At 53.1% G+C, this 25,098-nt stretch overlaps 1 protein-coding gene across 4 annotated transcripts in view; it reads left to right on the top strand.

Moving 5' to 3' along the window:
- LMF1 (lipase maturation factor 1) overlaps window positions 1-17,178 on the top strand; it is a 193,623-nt gene extending 176,445 nt beyond the window's left edge. For all 4 annotated transcript variants that reach the window (XM_083800243.1, XM_083800244.1, XM_083800242.1 and 1 more), the window contains 2 exons: window positions 5,620-5,732; window positions 16,509-17,178. In XM_083800243.1, coding sequence (XP_083656369.1) covers window positions 5,620-5,732; window positions 16,509-16,683 — 288 coding nt within the window. In that variant the 3' untranslated portion in view covers window positions 16,684-17,178. The remainder of the gene's footprint in view (window positions 1-5,619; window positions 5,733-16,508) is intronic.
- Window positions 17,179-25,098: the final 7,920 nt, after the last annotated feature.

The raw sequence follows: 25,098 nt of genomic DNA, 5'->3' as shown, positions 1-25,098 counted from the left end.
GTTTGGAATATGTGGAAACCTACCGCAAAGTGGAAAGTAACAATCTGTTTTCTCCGTCCCTGTGGAGAAGGGAGGAAATAATGGACCAAATGGCAGAATATGATTTAATCTCAAGAAAATTCAGGTTAAGCGTTAGGAAAAACTTTCCAACAAGAAGATAGTGTGATGGCAGAATCCATTCCCGGGGGTGTCGTTCCAATGCAAAGACGTCCTGTTTGTACAGAAGCTGGAGACAATTTTGTTAAAGCTTTTTCTGTCCTCCAGCTGATGACAATGCTCCTGTAATTATTTGACTTATTGTTTATGGTGGGTATTTGTAGGTGCCCCACCATCATATCCCAGAACTGAGCTATGCGGTGCCACTGGTATGAAAAGTGTTATGGGCAGATTTTTGGCAGGCTGCAGGTGGATTCAGCGCCGTTAATAAATAACAACCAGAAAACAAAATAGTGCTCATAGTTTTGGGGCTTTGAGTTGGTCAGTTTTCCTGGTAGAGGGATGTCTTGGACTTTGCAAAAGCCAGTTGTTTGTAGTAAAAGGCATTTGTTCTTCACCATTGGGCAGTAGTGGAAAGCCTTCACTGCTCTTAATAAAGAGTAATCAAAGGAAAGGCTTTTTCCTCCTTGCTGTGGCATGAAGGCTATTTATTGTGTTTAGGTTGTGTAAGCTCTCCATGTTGGGGTCTGTGCTTGGCCAGTGCGAAAGCACGCTCTTGGTGCTTACCACATAATAACTAGCCAAAAAAAAAATAACAATTCCACTGTCCTCTTGAGATTGTTTTGTAAAGCTCAGTGTTTTCCTGCATTATACCTTGAAGCAACTCCAAAAGTATCAGAGTGTCAGGACGGCCTGTAGCCCAAGGGATACATCTAAAATTCAGATCACTTTTGTTGGGCATGAGTTGTGTGGCTCCGTGTTAATGAGGTGAGTGCAGTGGGATCCCGGTACGCTGCGCAGTGACACGCCTGGGATGTTTAAGACTTACGGAGCGTCGTCCTCGATAACATGGCAGAACCACAGGCAACACCAGTGCTAATATCAGGGCCTGTTCCCCCTCCAAGCATCTCCCTTCCCTGGCATCTGTCCGTCTGGCTGTCTCAGATGACCGTTGTGAGTCTGCACATTGCATTTGGGATGTTTTAACTCCAGCAGGGGACCAGCAGCACCACGGTGCCACCAGACACTGGCACAGAAGCTGCTCAGACTGCGACTGTGTCCTAAAACCTCTGAAAACTGTCACCAAACCTTCCAAATAATAGCAATTGTGGTTCACACAGAAGAATTGTATGTTTTCCACGTGCAGCGTGTAAGTTTATAGATAAAACTCAGCTGACTCCGTAAGAGAAGACAGAAACATGAGCAGCAGGATGGATGCTTTGAGGACCTTTTTCTGGAAGAGCTGAGAAGAAGAAATCCTATATGTAGGGAAGGCAGATGAAACCTCTATAAAATATTTTATTCAACCCTCTGTTACCTGGATTGTCCAGCCAGGAGGTACTTACAGGAAAAAGCTGCATGGCAGCAGAGCAGAGGAGGAGGTGTGTGTAACGTAGTAAAACCTAAACCTCATGAGCAATGTACTAAGCAGGGCCTTTTACATTTCCTTTCTTTCCCCTTCCAAAAATACAGGCCTCAATTCACTTCCATTTTCCATTGCCGCATTCATACGTTTTGGTCCACGTGCAGAATGCAGGAATTATATTTTCTCCTTTTAACTGCAGTCCGTATGAAAAATTTCAAACCCCCCGAGGTGCAGTTGTGCCAGCTGCAGGCCGGGCCGCGCGCAGCCTCGCCTCTGGCGGCAGTGCTGCAGTGCCCAGGAACTCAGGTAAGACTGACGGCCTGCCTCGCCGCGGGCTGTACAAATACCCTGCGAGACCTCAGCTCTGCAGGGAGCGATTGTTGTCTGCGGGGGTTCTTGCGGGTCCCTGTCTGGATTCTGTCCTGGAACAAAGTGACTTTTCTTTCCCAGCGCAGAGGTGATAGGGGAGCTGTGCCAGCTGCACCTTTCCCATGTGGGCAAGGTCTGAGGAGCGGTTTCCCTGTCCCGCTCTGCTCTCACGCAGCCTTTTGTTCCCCCCCGGGGCTGCTGCCCTCCCGGCTGTGCACAATTCCTCTGGGGACGCAATGCTGATGTAGCCTTCAGCCTTCCCAGTTAAGTCACTCGGGTAGCGGGACGGTAGCAAGCTTTGCTGAGATGGAGCATTATAGGAAAGCAAAGCATCGCATTAGTTACGCTCTCCTTTCTGCGGGACGTGGTTCGTTTCTCCAGCTGATAGCTCAAGTTCTCCAAACAGCAACAGTTGAAGTCACTCAGCTGCAGAAGGGTAAACGTCAGTGTGAGCAGAAATGTGAATATTGGGTGAAAACATCCCGGATGGTGGAGTTACTGCTTTACATCCCCAAAGTGGGTAGGCTGTGACGCAAAAAAAAAGCCCCTTACGACACAGGGCTGCAATGCAAACCCTCCCCCGGTCATCCGCAGTCGCACACCGAGCCCGATGTGAAAACGTGCAGGGCTCCCAACCATGTGAAATAATAATGCTGGGCTCCCGTGCCAAGTTTCCAGCTGTTTCCACATGTGCATCTCATAGTTACCTCCTCCCGTGCGCCTGTGCCAGGACTGAGATTCAATAAAATGCCACACTAATCCGCAGTCCTTTTTCATTAAATGACCAATTAAAGCTGGAGGAAAAGGGTTCTTATTATTATTATTTCAGTTGGGAACATGTTCCCTGTAGAGCCGTGTGGTTTTTATATATATATTTTTTGCGATTATTATATTCTCTTCTACTTTATCTCTGCAGAGTTCCGTTGCTACTGCAGCTGCTTTACCCCAGCTCCTTGCTGTTGCCTGACTTAGTGGTGATTTGGCTTAAAATTCTGTAAAAGGTATTAAATACGGCTGCCTACAAGTGACTGTATTCAAGGTGAGAATGCCGTGTTTATACACCGGCAAAGTGTAAAAACGGAGGAGTCAGAGAATATAAACAGCTGCAGAAAAGTCTCTTTGCACAGAAAGGTGGTGGTGGCAGCCCGGGGCTGCGGCGAGGCTCGGCTCCTCGCGCTGGGCATGCACAGACGGGGAGAAGGAGCAAAGAAAGCCCCGTCCCCGAGCAGTGAGGCAGGCAGGGACAGTGGGGAGAGCCGATTCCTGAGCTCTGCATGAGGCCGAAGCCAGTCGGGAAATAAAAGCTCCGGGTGTCTTAACCTGTCTCGGTTAGTCCACCGCGTTATGCCTAACACCCGACCTGGGGAGGTCCTGTGGTGGTGCCGGCTGGAAGGGGAGCTGGAGGTGGTCTTGGTCCCTGCAGAGCTGCGTGTGCTGCATTGCCCGGGGGCTGCGGGGGCTGCCCAGGAGCACGAGGTGAGCTGAGGCCCAGCGTCGGATGTGGAGGACGGGAGCCAGACGGGGCCTCGCTCCCTGCCCGTGGAGGCGCGGGGAGGCCAAGCAGCCCACTCGCAGCCTGCCCTGCTCAGGCGCCTGTGACACGTGCATCTCTCCTGACTTGTTTTATTTAAGGCACTGGGTGCTTCAGGCTCTGACTCCTCTGTTTTGCATGCTCAGAGCTGGCAAAAGTAGAGCTCAACGCCAGATGAGTCTCTCCCATTCTAAATATCATAAATATATATTGCAGCTCTGCAGACGGCGTCGGGGTCTGGTCCCACCAGATCCGCAGAGAGGAACTGTCACCTTCCTGCCCTGCGGCGCGATGCTTCCCTGGACGGAGCCCAAATCACCTGGGCTCTTTTTTTTTCTCCCTTTGCCACCGTATCGCTTTACAGCCTAACGAGTTAACCAGTGCAGGCGTGAGCGCGGCTCTGCTCCCGCGTGCTCCCAGCATCGGCGGCGTGCGATATCCAAGCCTTTGTGCTGGGGGGAGCAGGGGGAGCTGTGCCGGGTGGAAATTTCTCACCGCAGACTTTGCTGGGGCCAGACATGCTGTAAATTTTACAAGAAAAACACTTTACAAACCAGAAGTCCAACTCTCGTGCGCATGGAGCCGCTAATTAACAGTTTGGAGACCGGGTGAGCCAGGGAGCCTATTCACCATCACTGAGCCTCTTGGTTTTGCATCAGGCTTTCAGGATTTGGGGTTCTCTGCGAAGTTCCAGCTCCAGCAGGCTGGGGGCTCCTGTTGCTGTTTTTCTCCCACTTCCCCCACCTCATGCACAGGACCCCTCGCACCTCGGGCATCGCGGAGCCGCTCGGCATGGCTGGAAGCCTCGTCCGGAGTCTCTGGGGGATCCTCGACGTGCTGGGGCTGCGGGCAGGGATGCTGCCGGCTTCTGTCCCTCCGTGAGAGCCCCCAGCACCTCTGCACCAGGCAGGGAGCCAGGAGGAGAGGGAGAAATGGGAGACGGGGTTCTGAGAGGCGTGGAGGAGGAGGGAGAGCACCTGGAGGTGGCACGGTGCGGTGGCACAGACGGGACAGACCCAAGGGGAAGCACCGCGAGGCAGGACAGAAGCAGGCAGATGGGGAAAGGAACCTTTTTTAAAAAGCTGTTGGCTGAAATAACTGTGGTTTTCCTCTAAATTGTGATGAGCACGGGTCAGAAGCCCTCCGAGGCAGGGCTGCTGCTCGATGGACCTTTCCACCAGAATTTGGTGTTTTCCATCTCCTTTCTCTCCTCTGTTTCCCGTGGCAACGGAAATAACAAACTTTGCCATTAGAAAAGATTTGCAGAGTAACTTTGCATTGATGTTCTGCATTAGTCACAGTCTTGCAGGTACAAATGCCGGGTTTAGCTTTCCCACAGTGTCCCCTACTGCTTGCATTAAAAAATCCATTTAGGTGCACGTTAAAAAAATGTACGGCACTGAAAGTCACCAGAAAGGGAAATGCTTTTTATGGAGCCTCACCAAGAATCCCTGCAAGTTGTGAGATGCATTCATTCATGGAGGGAGGTAAATATAGAGCCAAAATTGCCGACTGCAGTGTCCTAGAGCCCATTAATTTGGTTTCAGAGGTAGCATGATAAAGGGTTTGGCATAGACATTGCATGTAAAGAGGACAGACCAGATGAGAGGAAATAAAGAGGATGCAAGGGAAAGGAACCCAGGAATAGAGATTTCACCTTCTTCTGCTTTCTTTCCATTAACACAGCAGGAAAAGCAACATAATCTAAAAGGGTGGGGGGATTCTCATTTCCAAATGTGCAGTTTCTGGCCATCAGGTGCCCTGCGGCCACTGGCCAGGCTTCGGGATTGCCTGCGGTGGTGGGCCCTGCTTTGCTCTTGCGGCAGCCCGACGGGGTGCAAGTGGCCATCGCAGCTCAGCTAATGAGAAACTCGTTAAACCTCTGTGCCTGGCATGCCCTCACAGTGTCCGTTCCCTCGGGAATGATATCCAGATAGGATGACCTCGGGAGCTCTCTGGGCTGCCCTGGGATGCCGGCGTGCCGCACCAGGCACAGCTGCTCCCGGTGGCACTGCGGGGTCTTGGTCTGGACCTCGAGGTGTTGGATCCCACGGGATCTGTTCCTGCAACGCCAGGACATTCATTGTTGGCCATCGCATCAGCTCTAATCCCTCCCCAGAGACCGTGCAGGCATCTTTAATGGTAACAGTGCTGCAGGGCAGTGTCTAACATTGGTATTTCTTTCTCCTCCCCCAAGACCTACGAGCAGAATGAATGGATCATCCACCTGGCTGGGAAGCTGCTGGCCCAGGAAGAGGAGACCCTGTCCTTGATGGCAACGAACCCCTTCGCGGGCAGGGCACCCCCACGGTAAGGTTTGGTTTTGCCAAGGGAGCTGAAAGCTCCTGGGCTTTGTGTTCAGCGTGATCGTGCCTGTCTTGGATGTCCAAGTTTTCTGTTGACTGCTTGTTATTTTTATTTGATGTTACTCAGGAGGCCATTAAATAGGGTGGTTTTTTGATATCAGGGCACTATGAAGAGCTGGTGCTCTCAGCACCTTACTGTCTTCTGGTGGGGACCCAGGGACCCTCGGGTTGGGCCCCTTCCCAGGCACCAAGGGCTCGGTGCTGCTTCTCTTGGATGGGAATCTCGACGGCTGCAGTGGTTTCCTGCCCAGCAGCTTCAGATTTTTTGCCATGATCACTTTGCGAGGTCAGATCAAAAATACCATTTCTAGCAGCCTATTGAGATCTTTCAAAGATGAAACAGCCCTGCAAAAATACTTGTTTTTGTTGATACTCGTCTTGGAATTGTTTGCATTTTCGATGAGGAGACAAAGCAAACATCAGCAAGTGAAAAGCACAGATGAAAACCCCGAGGTTTCTACAAAAGGAAAATTTTCACAAAAGTGTCTATTTTGTTGATGAAGTTATTTTTAGCTGAAAAAACACTTTAAGGGAATTTTGGATCAACTTAAGTAATATTATGCTCTTGCTAATATTTTCCATTTGAGGCTCTCAAGATGCATAGCAAACAGGGATTAAGGTTCCCAGCACCAAGTGAAATGAACTTCCCTTTGAAACAGAGCTGGTGTTTTTCAGCTTTAACACAGTGTATCCCTCAAACCTTCTGGAGGTGAGACTCCTTTTCTAGCCTAAACATTAAGAATCTCCACCTTTTACCAAGGTGCTTCCTCTAGGACATGCCATTCAGTGGCTCATACACTGAGGTGAACGTATGTCTGCGTACGTTCTGCAGAAAAACAGCAGGCTCACAGCTTGGGATGCAAACTCTGAAGTGACTTTCCCACCACGGTATTGGAGTATTTCCTATAACCACGTTTCCGGGGTTCCCCAGGCATCCCAAATTGTCTTCTAGCGCACAGGTCCCGTATCGGAGCACTGGTACGGGCTGATGGTAATGTGCTCCCTCCAAGCTCGGGAGCCAAGGCTGCTGGAGCAGCAGAAATTTGGGGTTGCGTGTATTATCCTCTCAGAGCCCGTTTCCCCGCGGCGCAGCCCTCCCGGTGTGTGGAGCAGGAGCCTGCCCCTAGCCCGGAGACTCCCCACCGCGCCGGCGTTCCCGTAAATCGGGGTTTATTGTGCAGCTTGGCTTGTGGGGCTGTGCCGCGGCTTGTTGGGTCTGGTACACACAAATAATTACGCCTTGGCTCGGGTCCAGGAGGGACCTCGGGAACCTGTATTAATTACTGCTACAAAAGGCGTGCTGGGAGATAGCAGCACGTCCCTTGCCACGGATGGATACGGCTTTAATAACGTTTATGGAGGGGTTTAGCTCTGCTTAGCTCTGCTTGCCTTGGTTAGGAGCAGAGCGGAGGTGCTGCGCGAGGGGGCTCGTGCCGGGACCTGCAGGGCCTCGTCTTTATGGAGCTTGTCACGGGATCGTGTCGGGCTATAATTTGTGAGGCTGAGCTGAAATAGCTGCTGGAGACCTGTACGAGGCTGGCTCTGTGTCAAATGGGGGGATTTACTGTCCGAGTCTCCCCAGACTTTGCTGATATCCCCGAGGCTCGGGGCTGTAAATTCACTGAGCGGCGTCCTTTGTGGGGAGTTCCCTTGCCTTGCTTTCTTTTAAAAAGTCAGCCCTGAGTGCTGGCTGACCCCGGGGGGTTCAGCAGAACCCGGACCTTTAGACACCGAGTCACCAGTTTGAATTAGGTGTCCCCTGGTGCCAGCAACCAAAAGTCATTACCATCTGGTGGCTGCTGGCTGTAAACGGCTCTCGCGGTTCGCCAAGTGACAGAAGCATTTGATAATCCCAGAGCTGTTTATTACCGCCTGTCCCCCAGTGCCATAAACATCGCTGCTGCTACTCACCGCGACTGAAACTGAAAACAAGACATCGTAGCAGATTAAAACTCAAGATGTGTATCGCGTCTCGCCTTGCGAAGCTTTGCCATGGGTTGCGTCTCTTGTATATTTTCTGGCATCAGTGGTGTTAAAAAAAAATAAAGTAGATGAATATAGGAACTCATTTAAAAACGAAAATAATGAAGCAGGGGTAACACTACATTGTTCCGGGTGTGAATAGGTTTTTTGTCGTATTCTGTAACAGATAAGGAAATTGAATGTTCAGGAACTTAAAGCAAAAACAAAAGCAAATCTTTATCTTCCTTAGCATTTACAGGATAACGATTGCCTAGAGGACAGAGGGGTACAAGCAGTTCCGATAGCTGTGGAGCAGCATGGATGCTGTGTTGAACACACAGAGCTATATATATTGTTGAACAGGGTCTTGATTCATGCGGTACTTTGGTTTTACCAAAGCACAGACTCTGTTTTCACTCTTTAGCAGCTAGTTTATAGTAGGAAAAGATCAGGATCCAGTGCTGGTTTTATGTGTCAGCTGCCTTTGCTCTGGCATTAGTTTTGCTTTAAAAGTTTTTCATGGGTCTAGTGTATTTTTGGGTGGCTTAAAATAAAAATAACAATTTACAAATGCTCATTTTGGCTCAAACCAAAGTCCAACACATCATTTAACCCTGGATCCCAGTTTGTAGGTCACGTTTCTGGTTTTAGTGAGCCAAACCCAAATACCTAGGACCTTGGCCCCATCCATATTTTACCCAGGTGCGAAGGGGAGGGCTGCGAGGATGCAGGAACTGGACCGAAGCCTGCACTGGGATTGCCACTTAGTCACCTATTCCTGTTGTTATTTACACTTTTTTGGCTCTTGTTTGCTGGTAGCACTTCCCCTGCATAGCCTGCATATGGAAACTGAAGTGATCATTTGCCTTTTTTTTTTTTTTTTTCTCCCATTTTTTATGCCCCATCCCAGTTCTGCTGAGTTGACACTTCTGGCACTTGCGGCTGGCGCGTTCGCAGCAGCTCTGTCAGCTCCTTCGGATCCAGCATTCGTTCTGCTCAGGCGGGCTTGCCTGCCCGGCTAGCTGGGGCTTTTTTCTTTAAATTTCAAAAATTTGCCATTTCTCTGCTGGATTTCAGGCGGTCCCTTGTTGCACTTGGAAGCGGGGTCCCTCCCACGCCTGCTGAGCCCCATTCACCCAGAAGAGCTGCCCACAGCAGGGGACACTTCCCTGGGCCCCTGGGCCTGGGAGGGAGTGGAGGCAGCAGTGGAAAATGAGCTGGACACCCCCGTTTTGATTCAGCCCCCTGAGCAATATTCAGCTGCGCACTGCAGATCCCCACTGCACAGTGCAGATCCCCAGCGCTGGCATTTGGCTTTTTGGTGTGACAATTTCATTCTGGTTGTAAGCGACAACCTTAAATTTGGGCCCTAACAGTAGCATCTGGAAAGAAGAGAAAATTCCAGGGGTGTGGAGCTGCGGCGGTGCCCGGAGGCTGCCCATGAGCTGGCTGCTGCGAGCCTCCAGCGCGGCGCGGTGCCGCCTCCCAGCTCACTGCTGCGCTCCCCTTCGGTAGCTGCCTGGAAAAAGGGCTAATTTTCCTACCAGATCCCCCCCCCTCCACTCTAAAGGGAATTTTGAGACTTAATTATTTTCATTCCCTGCTAGACTAAATAATTAGGGGAAGGGACTGTTTTCCATAAGAACATTACGCTCCATACTCCACGGAGTTTATTCTGTTAATGGAAACTCTACACCTTAAATAGCCAAGGGACTTTCAAAATGAGTTAATGCCTTCGAAATGAAATTTCTGAGACCAAAGTTTGTAGGTTTCTTTACAACTCTAGAAATTATAGTATTTTTTCAAGTGTGATAAACTTAAAATGAGAAACAGGTGACTGATTAAAAATGAGGGCATTGTTGAGCGCCCAGCCTAGCTGAGTGTGAAGCTTTACTTCAAGCAAAGTGATGTTTGTGGAATGTAGATTTACAAAATATTATTGTGCAGCGGATAGTTCATAAAACACCCGCCATCATAAATCTGAATGGTAGGGCTTTGGCTGAGAAATTAATAAGTGTTTAACACACCGTCATGGAAACAGCCTGCAACAACGAAAGAAAACAAAAATCAGGTTTTGCCTACAGAGGGAGGAAAAAAAATATCGATTTTATTTTTGACCTGAAGTGTTCAGTGTGTCTGATATTAAATCATGTTCACTTAAGGACTTTTATTCCAATTATAGTAGCACTCTGTTGAAAAAGCCCCAGCGTGCAGCTGAAGAGCTGGATTTGTCGCGGCGGCGTTATTTATGGAGGCGGCGCTTCCAGTTCGATGCTACCTGACCAGGAGGGGCCAGACCTTAAAATATCTGTTTACAGCCCTTAGCAGCTCTGACGGCCACAGAAGAGAACCAGAAATCCCCACAGAACAGGGTGCAGGGGCCGCTCCCCTGGGTGAAAGAGCAAAGTGCTCTCTGCAAGTGTGGGTCAGGGCTGGGTGCCCATGGGGAGAGGATGGCGTGGGAGGAGGAAGGCTCCGGGACTCTGCCCGGGGGGGTTGGTTATAGGCGCAGTGAGCATCTGAGGAACTTTTTTAAGATAAAATACCAAAAGTTTCTTGAAGTTTGTTTTTTAAATAGAACAAACAAACAGGAGAGCAACCCAGCACGGGTGGTGGTGGTCATTCTGTAACTATTGAGGGCAGTGCTGGAGGAAGGCAGGATGTAGAGAATTAGAGGTAAATATGGGCTGGAGGGGGAATGGTATTTCTGCCTTGCAGGGTCTCCCCGAAAGGAGTCCCTAGAGGCAGCGAGAGCAGTGTTCACGGGCAGGGGATGCTGCGTGGGCACGTGAGGCCTTCAAGGTGTGAGCGGAGCTGTGACGATCCCAGGCGGCCCCTCTCAGCCCAGACGTTTCTCTCCTGGGACAAGTCTCCCTCCAAGCTCTGATCCCAAAGCCAAAAGAAGTGTTTGCCTTCCCGGCTGTTCAGACAAATGGGCAGGAGCCAACGAAAATTCAGTTTGTCCTCCCCTGGGTCCCTGCTGCGGGCGAGGGCCTGGGGCAGGCCGGAGCTGTGGCCATGCTGAGCCGCGGGTGGGCCCGTCCTGCACCTCAGGGTTTGTCCTGGTTTCCCAGGGTAATCCTTTTGTTCTACGTTTATTTGATGAACACTGTGATTTGGCAGAATGTGGCTGTAAGAAATCTCTGGGTACCCGAGTGGGCCATGCAGCATCACAGTGTAGGGTGGCTGCAGAAATCAGCAGGGCCCCAGAGCCTCTCCCACAAGCGCTGGTGTCAACCGCACGGAGAAGTAAAATATTTTGTGTGTTTCCCACTGAAAAGATGTTTCACCAGCAATGAGAACTGGGAGGTGATGGAGTTCTTAGAGGTGAAAAAGTCCAAACACGTTCCTTTGGCTTTCTCATTGGGTTTTATTGCAGTTCCTGTACTAAGAGCAGCACCTGTGCTAAGATAATGCCTTTGATTTATCTTCAACAACACAGTCTAATATTATCAGAGTGAAATGATTCCGCTCTCCTGGAGGGAGACTTTAAGGAATTTTCTTTTGATTAAAAAAACAACTCCATATTTCAGCACTGTTGTGGGGCAGCAGGGCAGAGCTAATGTCACAGCACTGGGATCTCGGCAGGGCCAGGGCCAGTTCGTGTTTGCTCCATCCCCTGCCACCTGCCGCACACCGACCATTAACCCCTGCTGAAGGTAATGCCTGACAGTGCTGTAAGCTGTGGGGATATCCACGTTTCTTTCCCACCAGGTTCGCTCTGCTGTCACTGTAGACACAGCCTCTGAGCATCAGTTTTCGACCTGTCAAATGGAGTGAAAAAAACTGTTGCCCTCTCCTGAGAGAGTTTTGAGGATGAGTTGCCCACGAGATGCTCTGGCTCTGCAGGACCAGACCTCACAAGAGCCTTGCAGAAAAAGAGGTCAGTGACATGGAAAAAAACCAGCCCATGGAACTACCCTCATTCTGCAGTGATTCGTGGGCCAAAGATGAATTTATGGTCGCTGCTGCTAGCGGCACTGGAATAAGCAAGAAAAGCAATGATGGAGGCTCTGCTAATTTAATGAATTTGTACTTTCCACTGCCACTTGCTCTCTGATTTACAATGGAGTGGGGAACCTCGAGATAAAAAAAAAAAAAACAACACACATTGAAAAGACGACTCGTGTTTTGGTTTCTTTCTTCCCTCTCCCACCCCGGCTCGCCCTGTCAGGCCATTAATTCTAACAGAAAACACCGGGTCTGGTTTTTTCCCTCGAACCCCTCAGCTGTTGCAGGGAGACAGCTGCACCCTCTGGAACTAATTACAGCTGTCTGGGAGATTTAGCCCTCCATCGCAACAACTCCAATATTGCTGCTAATTTTTAACACGTACAGTTGGAAGATGTCATAATAGGCTGATATATGATCGAATCTTAAAAGTGCTACAGCGCAGCTGCTACCGGGCATCTGGTGGGATGAATATATTGATTTAAAAAATAACGCTGATTATTTTTAGCTTCCCTGGCCTCCCCAAGGCTGCAGCCTTGCCCGATGCGGGCGGTGATGGAGGGTGCGTGCATCCCCGGGGGGGTGGTGGCACACGTGTCCCCACGCCGTGCCACGTGGGGCTGGCAGGCCTGTCTGCACGGCACGTGGTCCTGTCCCTCCCCGCCGTCCGCACCGAGATCCACAGCTGCCTTGTGGCTCCTCCAGGCACTGCCACCATGGCTGGGAGGAGCTGGCAAAGGGACGCCCGTGTCCCTCGTCCTGCGTCCCATCAGAGGCTGTTGTTGTAGCGAAGGTGGTTTTCTGTCTCCTGGAGGAGAAACGTCTGGCTCGCTTTATCTGACCGAATCCCATTTCTTGCTTCTCAAGTAACTGTTTTGCTCTCGTGTGTCTCATAAGGGACCTAACCTGGACGTTGCTGGTTCAGCTGGATGCTTCCTCCAGGCTGGTCCCCACCTGGCTGTGGCAGTTGTACCCGCTGCGTCCCGCTGGGTCAGGGAGAGCTCCTAGCTTTTGTTCACTCAATAAATCCTGGGAAACTGCTTGCAGCAAGGAATGGCTTTCCTGACCTTCCTGACTGCCTCTGAAACATGAGCATTGTTCGTCCTTTTCCTGGTGTGAGGGATCACCTGTGATGTTAGTCTCCTTTTAACGCAGATGAAGTAGCTTGCTCGTGACCTTCCTCAAGATGCTCACATTTCCCTAGAGCAGCAAGCCGGGTTCCCGCACGCTGGCAGTTTCCAGCAGCCAGAGGAGCCTCGGGGACCTTTGGATCCCTTCCACCACCCAGAAGGTCTTTGCGTGAGCCCCGAGGTTGTGAAAAACACAAGCCGTTTTCGATAAGGCAAGCTGCAGCCTGTAGCAGTCTCTCGGTCTGCAGGCAGCCACGTCTCTGTGGGTCCCACCTGAGTTACGAGCTGTCCAGGTCTCTGAGCGATGCTCGTAAACTCTGTGAGCCCTGCCGGGACGGGCTGCAGGACATTCTGCTCCAGGCACCTTTGTACGGGGGCACACTCGCTCCCCCGTGGGACAAGGAGGGAGCAGGTACAGCGAGCTCGCGCCGGGAGAGGTTGCAAACCCCGTAACTTTGGAAGCGAGGTACCCTGGTAGATTATAAATGCTGGGATAGCTTGTAAACTCTATGAGCCCTGAAATGAAGGGCTCCAGTGAGTATTAAATTCAGAAACTTACATCAGAGAGGCTCGGAAGGCGAGATTCACGGAGGTCACAAATTTTCCGTGTTTCCCCCGTAGCCTCCAGCCCTGGGAAGGCACAGAGAGGCCGGGCAGTGGAGGCTCTGCAGTGCCCTCCTCGTGTTTTGGTGCGTTTCCGCTGCAGTTGCTCAGCTTTCACGCATGGGGTGAGTGGTTCAGAGCCCGGCAGAGCTCAGCACCACGAGCCACACAGCCCAGTAGCTGTGCAGGTCCCTCCCGCACGGGGCTCAGACCTCGCATCCCAGCAGCGCAGGTGGGACGGGGCTGGGACAGGAGGGTCGCTCGGGTTAGAGACGGGGGGCTCGGGGGGACCTCTCAGGTTTACTTGGACTCTAAACATAAGGCCTTGAAGCATGCTCAGATAGAAAGGCAAACTTTTTGCCACAAAAATGCAGCTTCAGTTGCGTGTGGTTGCTTTAATGCTCACACGGTTCTAGTTTTACATGCCGATCCCTTTGATAGCAAACGTTTTAATAGACAAAGAACATATGGGAAAAATCATACCAAATCAGATGATAGGTATCGTTTAATCTGGGCAGGCAAGCCCAGTCGAAAGGGACAAGGAGCTTTTCATTCCATGGGGTTACTGGGCAGTGCTTGGGTAGGGGAAGGCACTTCAGGGGCTGAGCAGAGTCCTGGGGTCTCCAAGCTCTGCCCAGGGCACTCAGAGAAGTTCTCTGCCCTCCGTCCTGTGCATCCCCAACAAACAAATGGGGCCCTTGCCAGTCAGGGCTTGCAGGTAGCTCCTTTGGGCATCCTGCTGCTTTTGTATCGTGGGTGCACGTGGACACTGGAGCACCTGGGAAGTGAAGAAAAGCTCCAAAAGTCCCAGTGGGGCAGGTGGAGCTGCAGGAACTGATGTAAAATCAGCCAGAGGCTCAGCCACATGCATCCCGTTACCAGGCTGCTTTTATCAGATGGCTCCATGTCCCCTTCCCATGTGTCCTGTGCCAGCAGCACAGGGGCTTTTATTTCAATGCCATTTCCCAGGTTTCAGGGAGGAGCTGGTTGTGTGGGTTGCTTCCCCGGTTGGTGCTGGGAGCTCTGGTTAAGGGCAGCCAAAGGTCTGCTACTTGTCCCTCTCTAGGCATCCAGAGCTGTCTGGATGAAGCTTTTCGGGTGGTGGATTTGTTCTGTGAATTCAGGAAAGCAATCAAGCAGCACAGCTTTTAAACCTCCTAACTGTCTCGGGCGGGAGCCTGCAGGCTGCCCAGACTCGCATAAACCGTGCTGCTCAGTAGTGCTCTAATTATGAACAGGAAATTTTGTGCTCCTGCGAAGTAAACACTGTGGGAGTAACACTTCAGCCCCCGTTTGACTTTTACCAGCCACAGAAAAGCAAGGAGAGAGGGTATAAAACCGGCCCTGGCGGCAGGGAAGCCGGCAGCTGCAGGGCAGGGTTTGCAGTGCTGAGGTCTGGGCGGCCCCGAGCTGCGGCGGGCTCCCGGGCAGCATCCCCAGGACCCCAACCCTCTGGTGCCGGGATGCTGGACAGGGCTGGGGGGCAGAGGAGCAGCCAGGGCCCCCCGGTGTCTGCCCCATCTGCAGCAGGGAAGTGGCTCCTGCTCTCTGGGCCGCTCTGTGGATCAGATTCCTCGGGCTCCTTTTCCCGGCACCTAACTGAGATCTCCGAGGCTGTCACCAACACCCCTTAGTTCTTGTTCCAGCCACAGTTATGGGATCAGTCCCTTTTTCTGTTTGCCTTTTGTGTATTTGAGGGCTGTTACCAGCCCCCGTTCAGCCGGCAGCAAGGTGGGGTGCCAGGGAGTGTACGGCGTCGGAGGACGATGTTTAAGTGAGAGCTGTCCCAGTGCAGCTCCACGTGCGTTAGTCTGGGCTCCCTTGGGTCACCCTGTTCTCCTGAGAGGAGGGTGAAACCCCGAGGTGTTTGCTCTGCTTTCCTTGCAGCTAGGAGACATTCCCAACACGGACTGCAGTCGGTGGCGGTGAGGCAGCGGCTGCCTTCATGTCTTTTGTTAGCAGAATCGTTCCCGTAGTGCTCATCTGGGTCCCCGTCAGGATTTAAATTGAGATGTCAAGATGTGCTTACAGCAGACCTTTTAATTGGGCTGCAGTTTTATCAGCCGTCTGCCATCTCTCCTGCTTCCCGTGTGAGTGCGTTACAAAGGTGAGTGCTAATGGCAGCCGTACAGGAGTCGTCCCTAATTATTTTAGCAGTAGGAGCCAACGCAACGGCGTCCCGAGGTGCAGCCCTGGGAGCGAGCAGCTGCGCGAGCGTGGTGCCCTGCTCAGTAGCAGGGTTTGTATTTTAGTAGTGAAGCAAAGCAGCCTTAAATGAGCATTGACATGACTTTGACATTTTTATATTGTGGGTTATTTTATGAACTTATCCAGCAAATGCGGCGATGCACTCTGCAAGCAGGGACCCCAACGCTGAAGGACCGGGGTGTTACTCCTGCTCTTGTCAGCATGCCCTACATCAAGCGGGACCAAACCTCCCGAACCGAGCGGCATGTTTAGCCTCCGAACGTGTTTCGCGAGGCTGATGAATGCTTCTTTCTGCACTGTTTTAAAATCTCCTTTTCTGTCAACTCCCAGGGCGGCCAGAAAACAGATGCGCTCGGAGCCCCGCTAATAAGCGGCGGAGCGAAGGGAACAGCCGCCGGCTGGGGCAGCGCGGGGCACAGGGGGAGCTGGGGTCAGTCTGTGTACCCACAAGTGTCCTGGGCAGAAATACTCCGTGGTGCTCTCAGGAAAGGAAAAAAAAAAAAAGAAAAACTTTTGTGCTTTATTATTCTTCTTGCAGCTAGGTTGTAGAGGGTGTGGAGGACAGTGCGGCGGTGCGTAGTGCACGGGGTGGTGGTGGTGTGCCATAAAGGTCTCCTGCCTCACGCATCGCTCCTGAACGGCATTCAGAGGAGCCAGGAAGGCTCCAGCAGTGACAGCCAGCACCGCTGCTGGTGGCACAGGGGCTGGGGCTGGACGGGGCAATGGGGAGGGCGAGCCAGGCTGAGCGCGCTGCGGCTCATTGCGCTGGTTCCTGGGCGCTACGGATACGGTCCGACTCCGTCCTGCAGGGCGAGGAGCCCGGCGCCAGTCCCCTCCTGACCACCCTGTGCTTTGTTTCTCCAAAGGTGGATCCGAGGGGAACACTTCAAGTACAAATTCAGCCGACCTGGGGGAACGCACGCCGGCGAGGGGAAGTGGTGGATTCGGAAGAGGATCGGCGCCTACTTCCCCCCGGTCAACCTCCAGGGCCTGAAGAAGTTTTACGAAGACAGGAGTTGGCCGTACCCCGTGCGGGACTGATGGAGCCAGGTCAAGAGAGACTGGCTGGGGAAGAGCGAGAGCCGTCAGCTCCCTTATAAAGCACGCTTCTTGCCTCCCTCTGTATTTTTTTACAAATCTTTGTTTACACATATTTTACAGTAGGTTCCCAGCCAACCTGTCCACCTGCTGTTGTGGTCTGGTTTTTCTCATCCTTCTGTTTCTGTCTGTTTGTCTTTCTCTTCGTAGCCTTGCCTGATGATTGATTTCTTTTGTCAGGCTGCTCCATTAGAAAATCATCAGCTCTAGAGTCAAGAAAAAGGTGAACAAATACAGAGTCAAGTTAATATGTCCAATTTGGCACATTCCGGATTTGTAACAAGTATTTGTGAAGAGGGTTTTTATAGCTCTGCTGATGCTGGAATTTCACTTTATTAGATGAAATTTTACAGGTAAAAGTCAAAATGGACCAAAAATTATGAAATGTACTTTTGGGGGGAAAGGTTCAGTAAAGTCAAAGCTCCTTTCCCTTTCTCACTGCTGTCTACTTTACAGACTTTTTCTCAGGGCCACGTTCAAGTCTCCTGCAGATTTAATTCTGTGCCATTTGAGACACTAGCACAGAGGGGGCTCAGCTGAATTTTCTCTGTCCAGCTGAAAGGAGGCTCGGAACACCTTGCTGCTTTCTCTGTCCTTTGCACCAGGGCCCAGTGCTTCTGCCTGTCCACCTTCTGTCTTGCTGCTGCTGGAATCAGCTTGCAAAATGGGACGCGAGGTTCAGAAATGTCTGGTCGGTGTTCTGCATCCTGGGCTGTCCGTATCAGTAAGTCTCAGCGGAGGGCAGAAATCCCTGCCCTGCAGTGCAGCACCACTCGTGCCAGCCCGGCCAACTCGCTGAGCCATCGAAGCCGCTTTATTCCCAATATACCTGCCCTTATGCTACCCCCTGCATCGCCCTGGGAAGGGCCTGCCCAGAGCCACCTGGTTGCAGGGCAGTGACCAGGCTGCACCGTGTCCAGAGCTGCTGATCCCTGCGGCGAGCAGGGAGCTGGCCCCGGGGCTGGGGAACCCCCTGAATCCCTCCTTCCCCCTCTTTGCTTCAGCATTGATGCTCAGCATCATCCCACATGATCCCACCGTGTGGGTGTTGCTCGGTGAGCCCCGATCACAGACACAGGAGGAAAATGAGAACACGCAGAGCCTGGATGGCTTGGGGAAACGGTGGGCAGCTGGCCCAGGTTGGTGCTAATAACTGATTGCTTGTTAGCACATTTTGCTGCAGACATTTCTTCCTGAAGGGAAAAAAAGTTCAAAGCAACCTGCGTAACGCATAAAATCCCCTTGCCTCGGGGTTGCCCGCAGAAAGCCACAGGTCTGCTGAGGGTCCCAAAATAGCTCATGGTGGAGCTGCCGTGTGGGCTCCGTGCATCGCCGGCACGGCCCCGAGGACAAGCGCAGCCCTGTGTGGCCCCGCGGCGCCCAGCACGCAGCACCCACGCTTCCAGCCACTGCTCGGGGCTCAGCCGGGGACAGGGGCTGCTTTCAGGAGGCGGCTGGAGTCACCGAGTCTGCCGCCGGCCCCACCAAGCTCAAACAGGTTTTGTTTTATCGGGCCCTGGCCTGGCCGCGCAGACGCGCTGGGCTGCTTTTTCCTGTTTGCTTAACCTGGGGTTTTATAACTGGCTCTTTCTCTCGGCCCAGAGCCGCGTGTTTGGAGAGCTGGCGGGGTTTGGTGCCGCGGGTGTCTGTGCTCGGGGGGCGGCGAGCATCCTGCGGGGCACGGCCCCGCGCCCGGGGCAGGAGAGGAGCAGCCGCGGGCCGGTCCCGCTGGGTCCCTGCGGTGCCGTTGGCCTCAGCCCCCCAGGGGACAGCGGTGGCTTGAGAGCGCACAAAGAGGCTTTCAGCCTTCCAGCTCGGGGGCAGCCCAAGCCACGGGTGAAGGGATGAGCGTTGCTCTGTGCTGGGCCCTGAAATGGGTTGATGCTCGGGGCAGAGACAGCATCCCTCGGTGCCACCAACCGCATGGGGGCTGATGCTGGCCTTGTCCCTGCCCTGTCCCCGGGGCTCATCCGACCGGGGTCTGAGCCTGTCCCCTCCTGGCATGAGATGCTCAGCAGCGTGGCCAGTTGCAGTTTTGAAGGAAAAATCTGAGAAAGCAACCAGCAGGTAAACCTGTCCTACACACCAGCGTGGGGGGGTGACCACACGGGAGGGAGGATGCGGGCACAAACGCCGTGTCACACGTTCCTCCCCGCCTTCAGACCACGTGTACCAAATGGGCACCACCACGAGTGTATTTCTGGAAGGGGATTAAAGAAAGCAGCTCGTGAATAACCACAGACAGCCTCACTCATCTTGAATTTTTTCCTAAAAGCGTTAAAAAAGGAAGCAGCTGCCCCGGTGCAGGCAGCCTGCTGTGGTGTATGCCCTGACGTGGGTGCCCACCCGCTGGGGACACCGCGGCTCCGGGAACTCACCACGATGACTCCGGTGTGTCCTGGGTGTCACACCACTCGTTTGGTGGTCTGTCTGAGTGTCTGATCCCCATCCCACTGAGCCCAGAGGATGGCAGGGGTACCTACAGGACTGTGGGTGCCGAGAGGTGTCCGCCTTTGCCAGAGATGCTCCAGGCTCAGCATGGTCGAGCCACATTTGGGCACAGAGATGAGCCACCCCTGCACTCTCCTCTCCCCCTGCCACCGAGGCCAGTACCACCTGAGCGTTGCAGCGGAGTGAATCCTGACCCAGTGACCGCTTGCAGTTGGCACCAGTGAAAGCTGTGGCCACGGGGGTGCACAGCCCCTCGGCTCAGCCACGGCGTGTCTGCAAAACGTTGGTGCTCCCGGGCAGCGGCCGGGCGAGTCCCGTGTGTGAGCTGCATTCGAACCACGACCAATAGCTTAATTACAGGGCTTGGATCAACTTATAGTGCTCTCTGAACTGTAAATAATGTTTATGACTCAATTGTGTTTTCCTAAATATTTGCCATAGTTCAAAACCGATATTCTTAATGCGTCTTGCTGCAAACAATGGAACATTTTGTTCCCATGACCGTGTGGAAGGACGGGGTTGAGCGCTGCGATGCCGCGTCTCGCTGCCAGCATCTCCCTTCCTGGTGTGGCCGGGGGACAGCGGGCAGGCACTGCCTTTGCTGTGCTGGGGGTGATGGAGGCCTCGCTGTGCCCATCAAGGTCTGCTGTAGTCAAGGGCCCCCCAAAAAGCACCAAGCAGAGGTTAAGGGGCGAAGCTCGGCTGCTGGGGGCTGCCAGTGCAGCTGCTGCCTTGCTCAGCCCTTGGGGATTCAGCGGCGGAGCCTCCCGTGGAGCATCCCCGTCTGCGCGAGCACAGGAGCTGCCGGCACTCACCTCCCTGCCAGATGTTATTTGAAGCATTTCGTGATTTTTTTTTCCCGGTTCTCACACATCTGAAATTCAGCCCTGGGGCCGGATGCTCTCGCGGGGCCATGGGCAGCCCCGGTTGCTGGGCTCTTGGCAGGGTGCTGGGGCGGGGAGCTGGGGGGAGCCCCACGCGGCTCTGTTTGCTCAGGCTTGGCAGGACGACGGAGCCTCCTGTGGATGGGGAACCCGGGGACTTTGCACCTGCAGCCCGTGATGGTTGAGCCTGTCCCATCTCCATCTGCGTCCCGCAAGGGACCGGGCTCCCACCTCGTGCATCTCCCCACAAAGCCGCCTGAGTTAACTCTCCGTGAAAAGCTCCCCCGGCCTCGCCGGCTGCTTCCTGTCCACGTTCGGCTCTAATGCAAACAAGCTGTCCGGGGCAGGATCCGTGCCGGCCCCGTCCGTCCCGGTGAGTGACGGTGCGAGGGCGCAGCGGGGCCGGGGGAGCGCGGCCGCGTGTCCCGCGGGGACGGAGCCCCTCTGCGCCGCGGCCGCTCGCGGGCTGCTCACCGGCAGCTCACGGGGTGCCCCCCCCGCCCCGCTTTAATTAATTTCTTTTGGTTTCCAACCTCTGGGTCAGGGATAATGGAACCCAGACCGTCATTTACATTCCTGTTTGTTGTGCGTTGCGCTGCTTAAGCTTTTTTTCTTTTCCCCTTTTTTTAAAATCTGAAATTCTCACTCCACTCTGGAGCGCTGGCTGGAAGATAATATACATTCAAAGGCAGCGAGGAAGGTGCACGCAGGGAATTAAATTAGAAACGTTTCCCTCAAACAAAATTTTGAAAAAGAAAAGGAACAATTATTTTGAGGGGGTTAGGAAATCAGAACCACATTGTGTTATCTGTTGACTGGAAGTTTTCTTGGAGAAGTTTTTTTTTTTTTTTCTCTGAGCTATGCACTGGACATAAAACTTTGTGGCGTTCCCAAATCAGCGCGCCATAAATCCATTTGAAAGATAACTCTGTCTGAGGCCTGCTCCTGCCAAGTCCCTCTCCCTCGGATGCTGCTGAGGATGGGAAGGGGACACCCACCGCGCACCAGCCGGCGGGATTAGGGTCTGGATATAAACCACGGCAGCTCGCCCCAAAAAAGGGAACCGGGCTGTTTTCATCCCATACGTAAATGCCTGGTCCTGTTGTGGCTGCTGGAGAGCACAAGTTGAATATACACAGGCAGGTGGAATTTAGCTCATCTCTTGTACACACGGAAAGGCTAAATCAACCCGTACTTGGGTAATTTGGGAAAACCCAGCAGTGTGGCTTTCAGAGCAAGCTGAAGGTGTCCACGCCAAGGGGACGGTGGGGTGGGAGGCTGGATCGGTGTCCCCACGGGAGGCCGAGCTCTTCGTTTGCATCATTGCTCTCCCTGCCATGTGAGGCTTTGGCTTGGACTTTATTGAGTATAAAGTTGCAAGGGCTTTCAAGTTTTTATAGATATCTCCCTGTCTCCAAACCCTGCAGGAGAGCTGTCTTCTGGAGGTAAGATGAAAACGTGCGCCGTGTGTTGACATGCAGCATTTAGCCTCCCACAGGAATTTAAGACAGCTGGAAAATCTTTAATGATGGATTTATATTTTGAAGTTGTTTCCAAACATAGGAAGGGTCGCCGTAAGACAGCTGAGCTTTCTGCGGGGATTAGCGGTAGCAAGGTGATGTTAAATACAAATGCTTTGTGCTGCCGCCGAAGGCAGGGTGGGTTCTGTCGCAGGAGCACGGGGAGGTTCCTGACCCCATCACGGTCACGCTGTTCCGTGGACCCTTGGAGAACTTCTCCCCCCCTCCAAAGCCCCTCAAACTAACACCCTTCCTTTACAAAAGACCTCCGGGGCTGGTCTAAAAAAAACCCTAGGACTGGGGCAAGAAGGCCTTCCTCTCATTTGATTTTTCAAGATTGACCCAGGTCATACTTTGAGACCTTTCTCTGGATAACGGCGTGCATTCGAGCAGCACCTGGGGGCCGTGGCTCTGCTCTGAGTCCTGCTGCGGGATTCACCAGGCAGCCCCGCTCATACCTGGCCTGGCAGCACCGTGCGCCAGCCAGGGACCTCCTGGAGCATTCCTGACCTGTGGTTGTTTGTCGTGAAGTAGCCAAGCTTCAGTCTGTGGGTTCCCGTAGACGTCTCGGTGTGCCTTCCCCACTCGGAGCTGCTTTTAGAAGCTGGCTTCGCTTTAACACATATTAAAGGAAAGAGCTTTTTTCCTTCCCAGTAGATTAAGTTTGGCTAAACAATTCAGTGTGAACTGCTGGGCATGAGGCAGAAACCTGTAGGCTAAATTACCCAGCTGCTATAAGTTTAGACCAGCATGGGATGAATTTCAGGATCGTATATTAGTTTTCATTTAATCTGATTATTCTGGGCTGGAGTTCCTGGAGGGTCTTCAGGTTATTGTCAGTCAAAAGAATCTTTAAAAGCTTCCATTTGCACTAAACTTTTCCCATTAGAAGTCTATTTTCATTATGGATCAATTTTTATTTTAATGAAAAAATTATTCCCTCCCCCTCCCCCCCCCCCCTTTTTTTTTCCAGATGGGTTAAAAACGAAGCAGCGGCGGTTGCTTCACTGCTTTGTGTCAGATGTGCAGCCGGGGGGGGGGGGGGACTGGCGAGGTCCTGGCACGGAGGGGTTGGCGGGGTCTTGCCAATCAAAATGCCATTTTCCTCTTCGGGCGAGGATCTGGCGTGGCTGAAGGACCTCGGGCGGGCAAGGCAGAAAACCCAGAGCCCCCCCACGGCCCCCAGGAGGGCAGCCCCATCCCCGCGTGCAGGGCGAGCGGATGCCTCGCCGCTTCGTGGAGAGAACCCACTCGGGGCTTGCCCTTGGGATTTTAGTTAAAAGAGCAACGTGGAGGTTTCCAGAAAGAAACCCCGAACCCGTGCCCTTTGTTTATGCGGGATTTCGCATTGGATGTGCCAGCCCAAACCCTGCGTCCCCGCGCTGCTCCAGCTGGCAGTCCCGGCACTGAGCTGTTTGGGGCCGGCACCGCGCGGGGCTCTGCAGGGGCACGCCGCTGCCTCGGTGTCCTGGTGCCTCGCCACTGCCAGAACCACTCAGCCGGGGCACACTTCGCAGGGGGGCGATGGGGAGGGGGGAGCTGAGCTGCGGAGCCTGCGGGGCCCCCCTGGTGCTGGGGTTTTCCGCCCCCTCTGCCTCCTGCACCTGGGCGGCCTTGGCTTGCTGGGGACAGCCCCGAGCACGTGGCATTGGCACTGCCAGAGCTGGACTGTGGTCCAGCCGTGCCTCAGTTTCCCTTTGTAAGGCAGAGGATGCTTCGTGCTCTCTGCAGAAATAATGCAGATGTAGGTCTGGTTTTCTCTGGGGGGGATTTCTGGGCTGCTGTCTTACCAGCAGAGCCTTCCTCCACCCAACCACCCTCTCCAGCTGACAGTCCCCAACTCCCTCCTCCTCCACAGCCTCCCATTTCTTCCTCTGCGGAGCAGGCATTCAGGGGCAGCCCTGCAGCAGCGGGGGGATACTACCCTGCCCTGCCCGTCATTTACTCGGGGGGCTTTCCCCTCTCCCTCCTCACGGGCCGGCAGCCTGCTTCCTCCGCGGTAGCTGCTCCGGATAGGATTGCACGTTGCTGAGCTTTTCCGTGTAACTGTTGCTGAGACAATTACGTTAAAATCACACCACCTGCAAGCAGTTAGTTAGAATAATAAATAAGTGATAGATTATCAAATAAAGCGTTTGCTTCAGATGAGGTCATCCTAGCACCGTGTCGCGGGTCTCGGAGGGTTTGCAGGCTGCTTTCCTGCCGCTGATCAGCTAAATAGCTCTTGTATCAGTCAATAAAAAACTTGTAGAGATTAAAGAATCAATTAGGCATTAGCCGAAGGGGCAAAAGCATAACCCAAACATGCTGATAAAATCCAGTAGGTGATTATGGGAACGGTTCCTATTTCATTTAACTTTAGGAAGAAATAATTGCTCGTTATAGAGCATGGAGCGGCCTGGCCTGGATACTTTTCCAGCTTTATAGGGAAGCAGGAGGAAATCCCGGTGCTGGGCTGACAAACGCGGAGGCGCGCCGTGCGTTCGGGCTCAATGTGTGGTTTTGGTGCGTGCTTTGAGGAATGGCATTTTAGCCCCGAAAAGGGAGATAGGGGAGCTTGAGCTGTTGTTTGCCACAGCCTCACCTGAGGAGATTTCTGCCCCAGCCAGAAAATTGCCTGCTGAAGACAAAAGGCCAGGGGCACACGTTTGCAAACACATTTCTGGAGCCCGAGCAGCGCTGACGCCCGTCGATGGGCTGCACCGTGCGAGGCACGGGAGCGTTTATATTCACATGCATTGTGCCTGGCAGATGTCTGCTGTTGGTACACGCACAAACTTTGACTAACCAACCAAAATCTGATCAGCTGAAAAAGCATTTAGGGATGCATATATTCCAGCCCTTTCCAATATTTCCCACATGGCCTTCCATTTTTCACCAGCTGGTGCCCGTGCCACCAGCGTCCCCAGAGTTGGCAGAAGCAGGGCGCTGTTTGGGGTGGGTTTATAGGGCTCATGGATGTGGGGCAGCAGGGGAACAGGGAGAAAAGCCACCTGCAAATGCAGTGGGTGGTGGGAAGCTGCTGTGGAGGAAGATGTCGTGGAGCAGCTGTCCCTGCTGTCCTCACTGGGCTCTGTTGATACCAGTCCACCAGAGAACGATTTCAGATGGAACACCCTGCATGGGTAGCATCATTTCAAGTCATTTCTGCTCTGAACCGTTTCCAGACTGGAAGTGTGGTGCTTTCAAGTGGATTTTGAAGTCATTGCCATCCCACAAGAAGCGTCAGGCTGTTCGCTGCTCCCATCCAGGGCAGCCCTCCGTTTGAAGCGGTGCAGCTTCCCGCGCAGGGGCTGCTCTGCCCTCCTTCTCTGCCCTCCCCTGCTCTTCCAGGATCTTACTTCACATGGCCCTGGGTTTCACACCGCAGGAATCCCTGAGGAACCCAGCTGCCTGCCTGCCCAACCACCCTGCTCTCCCGGCACATGTGAGCATGGGGACAGACAGTGAGGCTGTCGCATTTCGTCTCTCCGCATACCTGTGTGGGCAGGTGAGCTGGGGAA

Source organism: Anser anser (assembly GCF_964211835.1).
Source record: "Anser anser genome assembly, chromosome: 15".
Lineage (NCBI taxonomy): Eukaryota > Metazoa > Chordata > Aves > Anseriformes > Anatidae > Anser > Anser anser.
Note: the sequence above shows the minus strand (reverse complement) of the source record. Positions and strands in the feature narration are given on the sequence as shown.